Genomic DNA, 13,590 nt, shown 5'->3' on the forward strand with positions numbered 1-13,590 from the left:
CTATTTTAGCTTTCATCCTTCTTCCACCAGCACATCATTCCCTCACCCTCCTCAGCTGCTGGGGCTGCTGCCTAGGTGCTGGCCACGCTGAGCTTGGTTGGCTGTCTGGCTGGCAGTTCTTTTCCACTTCACTTGCAATGCAGAATATGTGGCCTCTGCAAATTCCATTTCAGTTTTCTCCCAGCTGAGATTTCAGTGGGTTTAACCCTACTGCAGGTGTAGACTCTGATCATCCTCTTTCCATCAGAGCAATCCCTTCTTTGGTCTAGTAAACTAGAGCTAGTGTGTAATCTGAGTAGGTCTGATCAAAGGGAAGCCCTATAACTTTATTAAATGCTTTGAGCAGGAGATACTCTGTTTCTTCTCCTGGAAATAATAAGTAAGGAAACGTAGCCTCAGGCTGTTTGCAATCAGCTTATTCCCATGAGGGGATTCAGCCATGGGACCAAGCCGATAACTGGAGAATAAGGCTCACAGAAGCCCCAGGTGAATAGGTCTGAAGTTTAACTTTTCTTTGGATATTACAGTTATATGAGACAGTGACTGTTTAACTCACTTGGAGTTGGGTTTTCTGTTACATGTGACTAAAAAATATCCTGATGTACCTCTGACCCCAGGAAGTGACTCCATTCATCCCAAGAGGGGTCTCCCCTCCCGTGGCAGGGCTGGGCAGGCCTCCCTCAGGGGCCCAAATCCAAGTCTAACCATTTCCTGCTTTCCTTTCTTTCCTTCTTTTTTAAATAAAGTTTATTTATGCATTTATTTAGAGAGAGAAAGAGAGAGTGCAAGCGGGGTAGGGGCAGAGAGAGACAGACAGACAGAATCCCAAGCAGACTCCTTGCTGACAGTGCAGAGCCAGACATGGGACTCAAACTCACCAAATGTGAGATCATGACCTGAGCCAAGATCAAGAGATGGACACTTAACCAACTGAACCATCCAGGCACCCCACCTGCTTTCCTTTCATCTGTCAGTGTTCATTTAGTGCCCATTTCTGGTGGCCTTTCTTTTCTGTCTTGTTTCTTTTTTAATATATATTTTTCAATTTTTTTAATGTTTATTTTTGAGAGAGAGAGAGAGCTCAAGCAGGGAAGGGGCAAAGACAGAGGGGGAGAGAGAGAATTCCAAGGAGGCTCCATGCTGTCAGCACAGAGCCAGATGTGGGGCTCGAACCCATGAATCTTGAGATCATGACCTGAGCCAAAGTCATCGCTCAACTGACTGAATTACCCAGGTGCCCCTGTCTTTTTTTTTTTTAAAACAAACAAACCAACAAACCAACAAAACCCGAAGAATTAATTTAAGTTTTTAAATTTAATTTTAACTTAATTTTTATTTCAGCAATACATATTTACAAGTTAGATGATTAGTTCTTAAAAGGGAAAGAGAAATCGCCACCCTTTTTCCCACTCCAAACTCCCCAGAGGCCAACCTTGTCCGTTCTTTTCATTGTTTCTTCTGGGCTGTAGCCCCTATTGCTAAATAACATTTTTATACAGCTTTTATCATTCTTTAGCTTTAGTTATTGTGCATTTTCTGTGATTGAAGATGGGGACCTAGATTTCTTATACCCCTCCCCCACATACATATCCTCTCCTCTCATTTCCCAAAAAAAGTTATATCACAGCATTTTGTTATTTACATTATATTGTGTAAACTTTAGTCACAGCTGAGCCATGTAGTGTACTATGATTATATTTCCTTTCTTAAACAACAGTTTCTTTTTGCTAGCATTCAATGATCACAGTGTCTTTTCCCTTGCTTACTTTTCTATGTACTTTCACTAGTTCATCCCAACTTCTTCAAGAAAAATATAAATCTCTCCAAATTGATTGTTCAAATCAGTTAGTTTCTTGTTTTTCTGCTACCACCAACATCCTGTGTTGTTCACCTTTCCCCTGTACTGGATTCCTTGTGTCCTAGATGTCATGTTTTCCTCTATTTTGGCTTAATCACTTATTTTGGAGGAGCACATCCTCACAGTAGGTTTCTGATAAAAAGTACATGGGTAATAAAAGTGTTGAGACCTTTCATATTGAAAATGTCTCTATCCTGATTTGTTTGTTGGTATTTTTTATGTTTGGACCTTTCCCCCCTGCCCATGTGTAGTGGTCATTGACTATTCATAATTAATAATGAGGCTCTAACAGGTTGACTAGATGCTCTCTAAATAGATTAGTTGCAGTGTGGGCCTCCCTGTCAGTAGGTAATAAGGCAGATGCTGGCTTTTATGTTGGGGAATTCTCAACAGTCTGTATCTGTTAGTCTTTTTCTTGCATTTCCCCATAGGTGAATTCTCGTCTATTGTTTTGACAGGATATTCTGTCAGCATCCAGACAGAGGAGTAAGGGAAGGGTTCTGGGACTCTTGTTTACAATGAAAACATTCACTTCTTCCCTGACTTTAGAGCACTACCTCTCTCCCACACTCTACTCTGCCTGGGATCAACAACTCTAAAGAGGAAATCTCATGACAGTGAGGAGGGGTAGGTGCCTGGTGGGGGGAGGGAACTCTTATTCAGATTTTCAACCAATTTGCCTGAAGATTTGTAGGAAGAGTGGTAAAGTAAGCACCTGGCCAACCCTTCTGCATGGAGATTTTTTAAACTCTTACAAGCTGTGTGAACTTGAACAAGTTTCTTAATTTCTCTGAGCTTCCATTTCTTCATTCATAGAGTGAATGGCTTTAGTGTGAGGGTTAAACGGGGTTCCTGAATGTCAAGTGCCTGGCACAAGTCTGCCCAGCGTGGAGAGGGCATTCAATTGTTGGTGGTACAACGTTCAGGGAGGTAGTAGTTGGTAGTCTCCCTAGCTTTTTTCAGTGGACAGAAAGGATCCCTTCCCACTATCCAGTTCTTTTCTATACTCCCTCAAAAGGAAAGCCACCCTACGCATGTTCTGCCAAGATATTAATAGAATTTCAGGGGTACAGCCACCTTTACAACTTACCCTCTACCCCACTCTCTCTTTCAGTGCCCAACCAAACCCTTAAAGCAACCTCCTCCATTCTGGCTCCCATCCAAATGGATTAATGAGCAGGACTGAGAACTGCAGTGCAGTCCAAACCCAAATCCTAAGAGTAATATTGATCCCCTCTATTCTGCTATTTCACACATAATCCCTCCACCCCCTAGGGTAATGCCCCAGTTCCTCCTCCTAGTCTTCTTATCCTTTCTAGCCCCCTGGCAAGAGAGACAAAGAGAACCTTCTTGCCTTCAGTGTGCTAGAGCCTCTCTCCCAGTGCAAAATAAAATTTGTCTTTCTCCCTACTTCTAACCAGCTCTTTCTTGCCCTAGTCCTTCTCTCCCTTTTTCTCTCACCGTTCTTTTTTGGGACCCTGACTGCCTTGTTAAAGGGCAGCCTTCTTCACAAAGTCTTTTCACTGATTCCTTAGGATACTTTTCTTACCTGCTCTGGAATCTCCTTTAGCTCTGGAACCTGGCTAGATCTTAGGGGACTGAAGATGGAAGAGGAGCTGGAGAAGCTGGGGAAGTTGAAGTTGTCTTAAAGTTAATTTAGATTGGCTGGTAGAACAGAGATCTGGTACAGAATCTGAAGAAAATAAGCACCCAGTGTGCTTAGCATTTTTTCCCAGTCTAACATTTTAGGTTGCAAGACTAGTAGAGATTTTGCCTGCTACATTCTCATTTAGACTCAACCACTGAAAACACACCTAATAAAATGTTTGAAGTAGGACTTATTAACAGAAGTCATGGTCAATTTAAATGTTAGGAATTGATCTTTGTTGGAAATAATGTAAATACATGGTCATGTGACTGGGACTATGTGTGAATGAAGGTGGACACAAGTATACAAGAACAGGCCTCATTTAATAACCCCTTAAACTTGTGTTTCCTCTTTCAACCACATGCAGACAGGAATGCTGTACTTTGTCTTCCAGGGTTGATCTTTTCTGAGTGCAGACCTTAGTCTGTCCTTAAAATTTTCCCCAGCAAAATAATAGAGCAAAGGATTGAGGCAGCTATTGGTTGCTGCCAAGGTCAGTGTGATGACCACAGCTTTATGAAGATTGTCTTCACATGTATCCACTTTCCACACGACCAGGTGGAGGGTTCTCAGTATGTGATAAGGCAGGAAACACAGAAGGAAGATGATCAAGGCAATGATGATGGTGATAAGTGCTTTCTTGTGAGAAACCCGCAGCCCAGATTCTGGGACCTTTACCTTTAACAGGACTCGAATGATTAGCAGATAACAGATGCTGAGCAAGCAGAATGGTAGCATGAAGCCTATCACCAAGGCAATGTAGTTCATCGTCTTCAGTTTAACAATTTTATTCATATTCAACTCTAAGCATAATGTGGTATTGCCATTCTGCTCAGAGCCATTGTTCAGAAGCACTACTGAGGAAGCCATGATAAGGACCCATATGACCACACACAGAATCCAGGCACTCCTGATACTAGCCACATGGAGGAGCCGGAAGGGATGAACAGTTGCCAGAAAACGCACAATGCTCAGCACAGTCAGGAAATAAATGCTGCTGTACATGTTGACATACATAGAATAAGACATAATCCTGCAGCTCAGGTCCCCAAATATCCAATTGGAGCCTCTGATGTAATAGTCAACTCTGAAGGGCAGTGTACTTGTGAACAAAAAATCTGAAATGGCCAGGTTTAGCATGAAAACATTCACAGACGTGGACTTCTTATAAGGCTGCAGGAAAACATATATGGAAAATCCATTTCCCAAGGTTCCCCAGACAAATATTATCAGGTACACGATGGGGTAAAATCCCCTTTTGAAGTTTTCGATTGAACAGTCCGTGTTGTTGTCATTACTGCTGAAGATGCCATTGGGTTCCATTTATGATGTGGAGATGTATAGAGGCAAGGGCATAAGTTTTCTCTCCACGCTGGATTAAAAAAAAAAAAAAAACACAGACACAAAAAGTTACTTCCTGCTCACTACTTACATCTTTCCAGGTTTTAATGAAACAGGGAGAAATACTAGCTTTTCTTTGAAACTTGAGTCAAAAATATCAGCAAAGTTTTTACCATATGCTCCATTATATTTCATGATACATTTCTAGAAATACAAAATAAACATTCATTTACTTTGTTGAAACAGAAGCCTCAAACTTGGGAGACCTTTGGTCCAGTGCTTATGTTCATACTGCAGTCCAAATCTACCAGACAGCAGATGTTACAACAAAATGTATGGAAGACAAAAGGAAGTGGCACAACATTTTCAAGTGCTGAAAGAGAAGTCTACCAACATTCTACTATGTTGAATAACAGTGGCAAGAGTGGACATCCCTATCTTGTTCCTGACTTTAGGGGGAAGGCTCTCAGTTTTTCCCTATTGATGATATTGGCATGGGGCCTTTCATATATGGCTTTTATGATCTCGAGGTATGATCCTTCTATCCCTACTTTCTTAAGGGTTTTTATTGAGAAAGGATGCTGTATTTTGTCAAATGCTTTCTTTGCATCTATTGAGAGGATCATGTGGTTCTTGTCCTTTCTTTTATTGATGTGATGAATCACATTGATTGTTTTGTGGATACTGAACCAGCCCTGCATCCCAGGTATAAATCCCACTTGGTCATGGTGAATAATTTTTTTAATGTATTATTGGATCTGGTTGGCCAATATGTTGAGGAAGAAAAGTCTACAATTCAGAGTTCTATAGCCAGCAAAAATATCCTTCAAATATAAAGGAGAAGTCAAGGCATTCTCAAATGATGGAAAACTAAGAGAATTTGTTGGCAGCAGACCTACCCTAAAAGAATGACTAAAAGAAGTTCTCATATCAGAAAGGAATCAGTAAAAGAAGGAACCTAGGAACATCAGAAAGTAAGAACATGATAAGCAAAAATATGGGTAAGTACAATAGGATTTTCTTCTCTTTTTTGATTCTAAGTTATGTTTGATGATTGAAACATTGTCTGGTGTGATGAGCTTTAATGTAGGGGAATTTTTAAAGATAATTATAACTATATTATAAATGGGGAAAGGTAAAAGGATACAAAGGAGGTAAGATTTCCACACTTCACTTGAGTTGGTAACATGATGATGCCAATAGACTGTGGTAAGTGATGTATGTGTAATGTAACACCTAGAGCAGCCATTAAAAAGCTATACAAAGAGATAAGCTCAAAACACTAGAGATAAATCAGACCAGAATACTTAAGAGTGTTCAAGTAGCCAACAAGAAGATAGGAAAAAGAAAATAGATAATACAAATAGAAAAATAAAATAAAATGGCACACTTATCCCTAAAAAATAAATAATTACAATAAATATAAATAGTGTAAATATACCAATTAAAATATAGATTGACAGACCGATATATCTATATCTGTCTCTATATATATATGTAAATTATATGCTGTATATAAGAAATTCACAGTATTGACATGTTGAAAGTAAAAGGGTGAAAAACATATATGTCATGCAAACATTAATGAAAGGAAATCAGGAGTGGCTCTTAAGACCAGATAAAGTAAACTTTAGAACAGAGAAAATTATGCAAGGGACAATATATAATGATAAAAGAGTTTATCTACCAAAAAGACACATCAATTCTAAATGTGTATACACCTAACAACAGTTACAAACTATGTGAAGCAAAAACCGATAGAACTGAAAGGAGAAATTGACAAGTTCATAGGTATAGTTGGTAATTTCAAAACCCTCTCTCAGTAAGTGATAGAGCAGCTAGACAAAAATCCACAAGAATACAGAAAAACTCAAATATAACATCAACCAACAGGAACCAATTGACATTTATAAAAAAATCCATTCAACCAAAGCAGAATACACATTCTTTTCAAGTGCCCACAAAACATATACCCAAATAAACCACATCCTGGGCCATAAAAAGAAAACCTCAACAGATTAAAAAAAAATTTGAAACCGTACAGAGTGTGCTCTATAACTACAATGGAATCAAACTAGATATCAACAGCAGAAAGATAATAGGAAAATCTCCAAATGCTTGGGCACTAAACAACACTCTTCTAAATATTCCATGGGTCAAAGAGGAAGTCTCAAGGGAAACCAAATGATATATTGAACTCAATAAAAATGAAAATGTATCATATCAAAATTTGTGGGGTATATCAAAAGCATTGCTAAGAGAGAACTGTAAAACACTAAATGCATACATTACGAAATAGTTTTAAATCAATCATCTAAGCTCCAATCTCAAGAAACTAAAAATTTTTTAAATGAGATAAACCCAAATCAAGAAAAAGGGGGCAAGTAATAAAGGTAAAAGCAGAAATCAAGGAAATTGAAAACAAAACAAAACAAAAATCAAGGAGAATCGATGAAAGAAAGAACTGGTTATTTGGAAAGATCAATACAATTGACAAACCTCTAGCAAGACAGACAAAAGTAAAAATAGAGCAGACACAAATTACCATTATCAAGAATGTGAAACAGGGAACATCGTGATAGATACATCAAAAATATAATAAAGGAATACCATGATTACCTCTACAAGAATAAATTTGATAACCTAAAGGAAATGGATTAATTTCTTTAAAAAAAAAACTACCCCAACTCACCAAATACAAAATGATAAGTTTAACTACTGAGAAAATTAAATTCTTAATTTAAAGCTGTAAAAGGAATCTCCAAGTCCAGGTGGTATCCCTGGAGACTTCTACCCAAATCTACCATATTTAAATAAGAATTAACACCAATTCCATGCAATCTCTTCCAGAAGACAGAAGAGGAGGATACATATCCCAGTTTATTTTACAAAGCTAGTATTACCTTGATATCAAAACCAGACACAGTATAAAACAAAAGACTACAGACCAATATTCCTTATGAATATAGACACAAAATCTCTTAGCAAAATATTAGCAAGTAAATTTTAGCAATATTACAAGAAGAATTATATATCATGACCAAGTATGGTTTATTTCATGCATTCAAGCCTGGTTCAATATTTAGAAAACAGTCAATGTAATTCATGTTAAGAGGCTAAATGACAAAAATCATGTGATCATATCAATGAATGCAGAAAAAGCATATGAACAAAATCCAATACCAACTCTTGATCAAAACTCTTAGAAACAGAGGCATACAGGGGAACTTCCTCAACTTGATAATTATCGACAAAAAACCCCCACTCATAGCTAACATAGTTAAGGGTGAAAGACTGCATGCCTTCTCCTTAAAATTGGGACCAATGCAAGGATGTCTACTCTTACTACTCTTATTTAACATAATGCTGTAAATTCTAGCCAGTGAAATAAGGCAAGAAAGGAAATCAACATCTTACTGATCAGAAAGGAAGAAAGAAAACACTCCCCATTTGCAGATGACCTGACTGTTTACACAGAAAATCCCAAGGAATCTACACCAAAAAGTCATAGAAGTAACAAGTAAATTCAACCAAGTCACAGGACACAACACATAAAAATCAATTGTATTTTTATATACTAGCAATGAACATATGAACACATTGGAATAAGAAATACAGTACCATTTGCAATCATTCAAAAATAAAATGAAATACTTAAGTGTAAATCTAACAAGACATTCCAGAATTTATATGTTGAAAACTACAAGATGCTGATGAAAGAAATCGAAGTTCGAAGTAAATGGAGACACACACCATGTTCATGGATTGGAAGGCTCAACAGAATAAAGATGTCAATCTTTCCCAAATTGGTTTATAGGATTAATGAAATTCGTAATAAAATTCAGGCAATACTTTTTTTGTTGTTGAAATAGATAAGATTATTCTAAAATTTATGTGGAAAGGGAAAGGAATTGGAAGTGCTCAAGACTGTGTGATATTGAAGGGATAGACACATAAATTAGTGGAACAAAACAGAGTACCTAAAAAAAGAGTTACACAAATATGCTTAACTAATTTTTGACAAAGGGCAAAAGAGATTCAACAGAAGAAAGATGGTATTTTTGTAGTGCTGGAGCAAGTGGACATCCATAGGCAAAAGAATGAACCATGACTTAAACCTCGTACCTTATACAAAAATTAACAAAAATGGATCATAGACCAAATTAGTCAAATGTGAAACTATAACTTTTTTAGGAAAAAAGGCATATGATAAGATCTTTGGGATTTAAGGCTAGACAGAGAGTTCTTGGACATAACATCAAAAACATGATCCATGAAAGGAAAAATTGATAAATTGGAATTCATCAAGATGGAAAACTTTTGCACTGCAAAAAGTTCTGTTAAGAGGATGAAAAGATAAGCTACAGACTAAGAGACAATATTTGCAAAACACAGATTCAACAAAGGACCAGTGTCTACAATATATAAAGAACTCTCAAAACGCAACAGTAAAAAACAAACCAACCAAACAAAACAAACAATCCGATTAGAAAATAGGCAAAAGACATGAAGAGATATTTCAGGTGTGTAGATGACATATAGGTACATAAAAGTTTGTCTAATAGCATTAGCCATTAAGGAGATGCCAACTATAACTACCATGGGATAGAACTACACATCTATTAGAATGGCTAAAAAAAAAAAAAATAGTGATAACCCCAAGACATTCTAGTTACCAATCAGACTTGCAAATGTAGTAAATTGTGATAATTGTTTCCTAAACTTCTAATACCCATTGTATAGTCTGTCTATTGTCCTGAGTGTTGTTTGCCTCTCAGAGGAAAAGTTTCTAAGGAAAAGACAAGGAAAGACCCCACTAGTCCATCTTCCAGCTGCCCCAGGGACTGAGTGTTCAGAAGGACTGGCATTCTTTGCACAAATTTTGTCCTTTGGATCAACTTGGTGTAAGGTCATCATTTCAAAAATTGGAATGACTTCCTCTGTCATATCTTTGTGACCCTGAGATCTGCTTTGTTGTTTATTCAGCCCTAACTTGAGACAGGTGACCTTTGCCCAAATTTCAGAGGCAGAAGTGCAGACAAGCACCATCCTTACACCACCGCAGGTCTCCTGGGGCCCACTCAACTTCAAACTGCACATCTCCCAGGGCCAAGAGGTTTCCTTCAGCTTTTCCTCCCTGTAAAGCACTCGTGCAACTGGCACAGTATCACCAGGGACAATTCAGAATTGTAATGGCCGCTTTGGGGAAGTTTTGACATAAACAAGATCGTTTACTTGAGAGCCACTCTAGAAACAAAGAGTTTCCTTCAAGAGGAAGTTGGAAGTTGTCTAAAAGAAAGATTCTTTTATTTAATGTTGGTGATACCCCTTCCTTTACTTCCTTCTGTTGGGGACTAATAAATGGTGGGGTTTTTTTGTTTTTTGTTTTTTGTTCTTTTTAAATAAGTCATTGACAAAATTGGCAAGGATGTAAGCCAATTTTGATGTCATTCCTTTTCATGTATATATTTTGAAATATGTTGTTTGTTTTTTTTTTTAGATTTTATTTTTAAGTAATCTCTATACCCAATGTGGGGCTTGAACTCACAACCCTGAAGTCAAGAGTTGCATGCTCCTCCGACTGAGACAGCCAGGCACCCCCCAAAAATTGTTTTTCTATATACAACCTTTCTTCTCAGAGGGAACATAATTGTCTTTTTTTAGTGTTAATGTCATATTCATCTAAAGGAGTTTCCTCTTCCTTTTTGTTTTTCATTTCCTCTTTCTCATTTTCCTTCTCTTAAGAAATAATGATTACTTGATTAAGAGTCCTTCACTCTTTATGTGTACATTTGAGGAATGTATAGTCCAGATAAATAGGTGAAATGTATGAAATGTAAAAAAAGACAAAGTTATTAAGATGTATTTCATTTGTGGACCCTAAAAGTATATTTACATAATAGCTTTGTTATTACACTTGTGAGAAAAGAAAGGGCATTACTTCTAAGTTAAAAGAAGATAACATTTTTAGCATGATTCAGAGTCTTTAAAAATTAGTTTAATATATAAAAACTAGTGTCAGCACAATATTTTGGTTTGTACAAGGCCAGGATTAAATTTCTTTTGATTAAACTGAATTTCCTGCATTGTTTATGAATTAAGCAATATTCCACTACTTCCATAACTTGTTTAAAATTCAAAATTATACATATAAAATTGTATTTAACTAAAATGACCGATAACAATGAATGCCTTTTTAAAGGTTTAATTTTATGACATTCTAACTTTGGGACAAAGCATAAGAATTTAATATTTTAACTAAAATTATAATTTCCTAAAATTATGATTATAATTTATAATTATAATCATAAATCCTTAACTAACTTTAGGACCTCAGACAAATAATTAATAAATAATCTTTAGAAGCCTAAACAGTTTCTAAATAAGAAACAGATACAAAACAGTGATCATTACATGTAATTTTTTCCTTAGTGTTTACAAGGGCAGTAGATGAACAAAATTTGTAAATGCCTTTGAATTATACTTTTTAATTATATTATACTTTAAAATTATTTAAATTGCATGACATAAATGCTAGTAGATAGAAAAATATCTGAATTATTCTTTGTTTTCTCTCCTCTAAATTTTCTTATGCTTGATGAAAAAGAAGGTTGTTTATTTTGGTTAAAGATGATAATTAATATAAATAGTTAATACAGAGAAATACAAATATGCATAGAAGATAATGATATGATTTTCTGTTTGTTTATTAAGAAAACTAAAATAGTTTATTCAGAGGGTAAATTTAATTTGATACACCCTTTGTTTTATTTAATAGATTTAATTTTAAAGCTATAGTTCAATACTTTAAATTCATTACTATTTGTGTATTTATACATTTGTGAATGCCTAAATGCATACATATGAGGGCATATTAATAAATCCTTTATTACAGACTGTTTTAGGAATAATGTACAAAAAAGTAATATTAGAATTAGTCTTTTTAATATAAAATAATTAGGTTATTTTATACTCATTAATAAAGATTTTTGTAAATAAAATATTCTGTTAAATTTCAGTGCTTCTGATATAATTTTAAATCATTTTTAAAAAGATTCCTTGCTTTCAAAATAAAGTTTCTAATAATTATTATTGAGTATTTTTATAATGTTGCCTATAGTTATTTCTTGACTCTGAGTTATATTTTCTCTTGTCAAACCGTTATTCCTGATTCTTTCCCAAATCCAGGCCCCCAATTTAGGATAAAGCTATTAATATGCCATTTGTGCCTAAACCATCTTTGGGTTTTACTACAATGGCCAAGGGGTAACACAAGATTTGTTCTTTCATCCTATGAAAGAAAGAAAAAATGAGAATAATTAGATTTCTAAAAATCCTTTGAATTTTGATTAATATAAAGCTATTATAAGAGTGTATTTATTAACCAAACTTAGTAATAAAAAAGCTCATAAATTACCATAAAAAAGGTTGAAGTCCCTAAGTTAATTACACTTAGGTAAAATATGCTAATATAAATATCTTTGAGGGATTGCATACTTTTTAAGTTAAAAGAAGCATGCTTATGTTTAAATACCAAGATTTCTATAGCTGAGTATAAAAAGATTTTTTCCAGGGTTCTAAGCTCACAAACACTTTTTCCTTTTTTGGCATGACAAATCTCAATAAGCACTAGACTTTCTGAGTCAATCACATGGGAATCATCAGAGACCAACTGTTGATTTCAGTCTTTCATTAGATCTCATTAAGCCATCTTGTTTAAGACTGACAGCAACTCCAGCAGGCTTATAGAGGCCTTACATCCACTTAGTCAACTTAGTTCTATGGTCTCCACTAACCTTTTAACAGTCTCCCTGTCGGTGGTGTCTGGCTGACTCAGTCAGAAGAATATGTGACTCTTGATCTCTGGGTCATGAGTTCAAGCCCCACATTAGGTGTAGAGATTACTTAAAAGAAATAGTTTTCCTGTTATACAGACTCTCCTTTTGATAGAAATAACCTGGGACTTTTCAGTCAATCACATAACTTCCTATATAATTTTGCTGGTTTCCCTTAAAACATCATCATCTGTTGCTTTAACACTAAACTAGCTACCCTCCTTTCCTCATCTATTAAAAAAAAGCCCATGATTGGTTACCTCAGTAATGGAGTTATCCATACTTTGCATGGACCTTTTAGATTCTCCCTTGGATATCCTGATTTAATTTTGTTTGTTGGTTGGTTCCTACTTTGGAAGAAAAACTAAAATTTCCAAGCAGGCTATGCTTGAATTTACCCTTGAAATAGGAGTTTTACCTTGAAATAAAATCAATTCAGATGACTAAATTAATTGCCTTTACTCAGACTTGCTGACAAAAGGATAAAAGAACCAATATTTATACTTATACATGGAATATGATTTTGGATCCATCCATGAATTCAAAATAGTTTAGAAATAGAGATTTCCTGACACTACAAGACTCCCTATAAAGTAGACAATGAATCAAAGAACCTTGAGATGTCTTGCTATTACCCAAAGAGAAAGCCATAATAAAAGTAGAGTTTAGCAAGCCCATTTCATGATTTACCTACAATGGCAGAGATAAACTGGCAATGATATTGAACCAACACTGGCAGGGAATTTGAAGGCTATTGCTAAGGACATTCTAATGCGTGCCCTACCTGCCATCAGCACAATTCTAGCAAGTCTGTAAAGGTAGAACATGGACAACAACAGCCCCAAGGCTCCTTTGAACATCCCCAGAAGATCTGTGAATGTGTTCTGGTTATTGTTTATTCTCAGAGT

General features: G+C 35.8%; 1 protein-coding gene across 11 annotated transcripts in view; it reads right to left on the reverse strand.

Annotated features, from left to right (window-relative positions):
* Positions 1–1,356: 1,356 nt before the first annotated feature.
* CYSLTR2 (cysteinyl leukotriene receptor 2) overlaps positions 1,357–13,590 on the reverse strand; it is an 84,797-nt gene continuing 72,563 nt past the window's right edge. For 10 of the 11 annotated variants that reach the window (XM_042968417.1, XM_042968494.1, XM_042968272.1 and 7 more), the window contains one exon: positions 1,357–4,878. In XM_042968417.1, the coding sequence (XP_042824351.1) occupies positions 3,840–4,829 (990 nt within the window). In that variant the 5' untranslated portion in view covers positions 4,830–4,878 and the 3' untranslated portion in view covers positions 1,357–3,839. Of the gene's footprint in view, positions 4,879–12,643; positions 12,967–13,590 lie in introns of those variants that run through there. The other variant, XM_042968919.1, reaches the window with a different exon arrangement.

The sequence above is a fragment of the Panthera tigris genome, chromosome A1, assembly GCF_018350195.1.
Source record: "Panthera tigris isolate Pti1 chromosome A1, P.tigris_Pti1_mat1.1, whole genome shotgun sequence".
In the NCBI taxonomy this organism is placed as follows: Eukaryota; Metazoa; Chordata; class Mammalia; order Carnivora; family Felidae; genus Panthera; species Panthera tigris.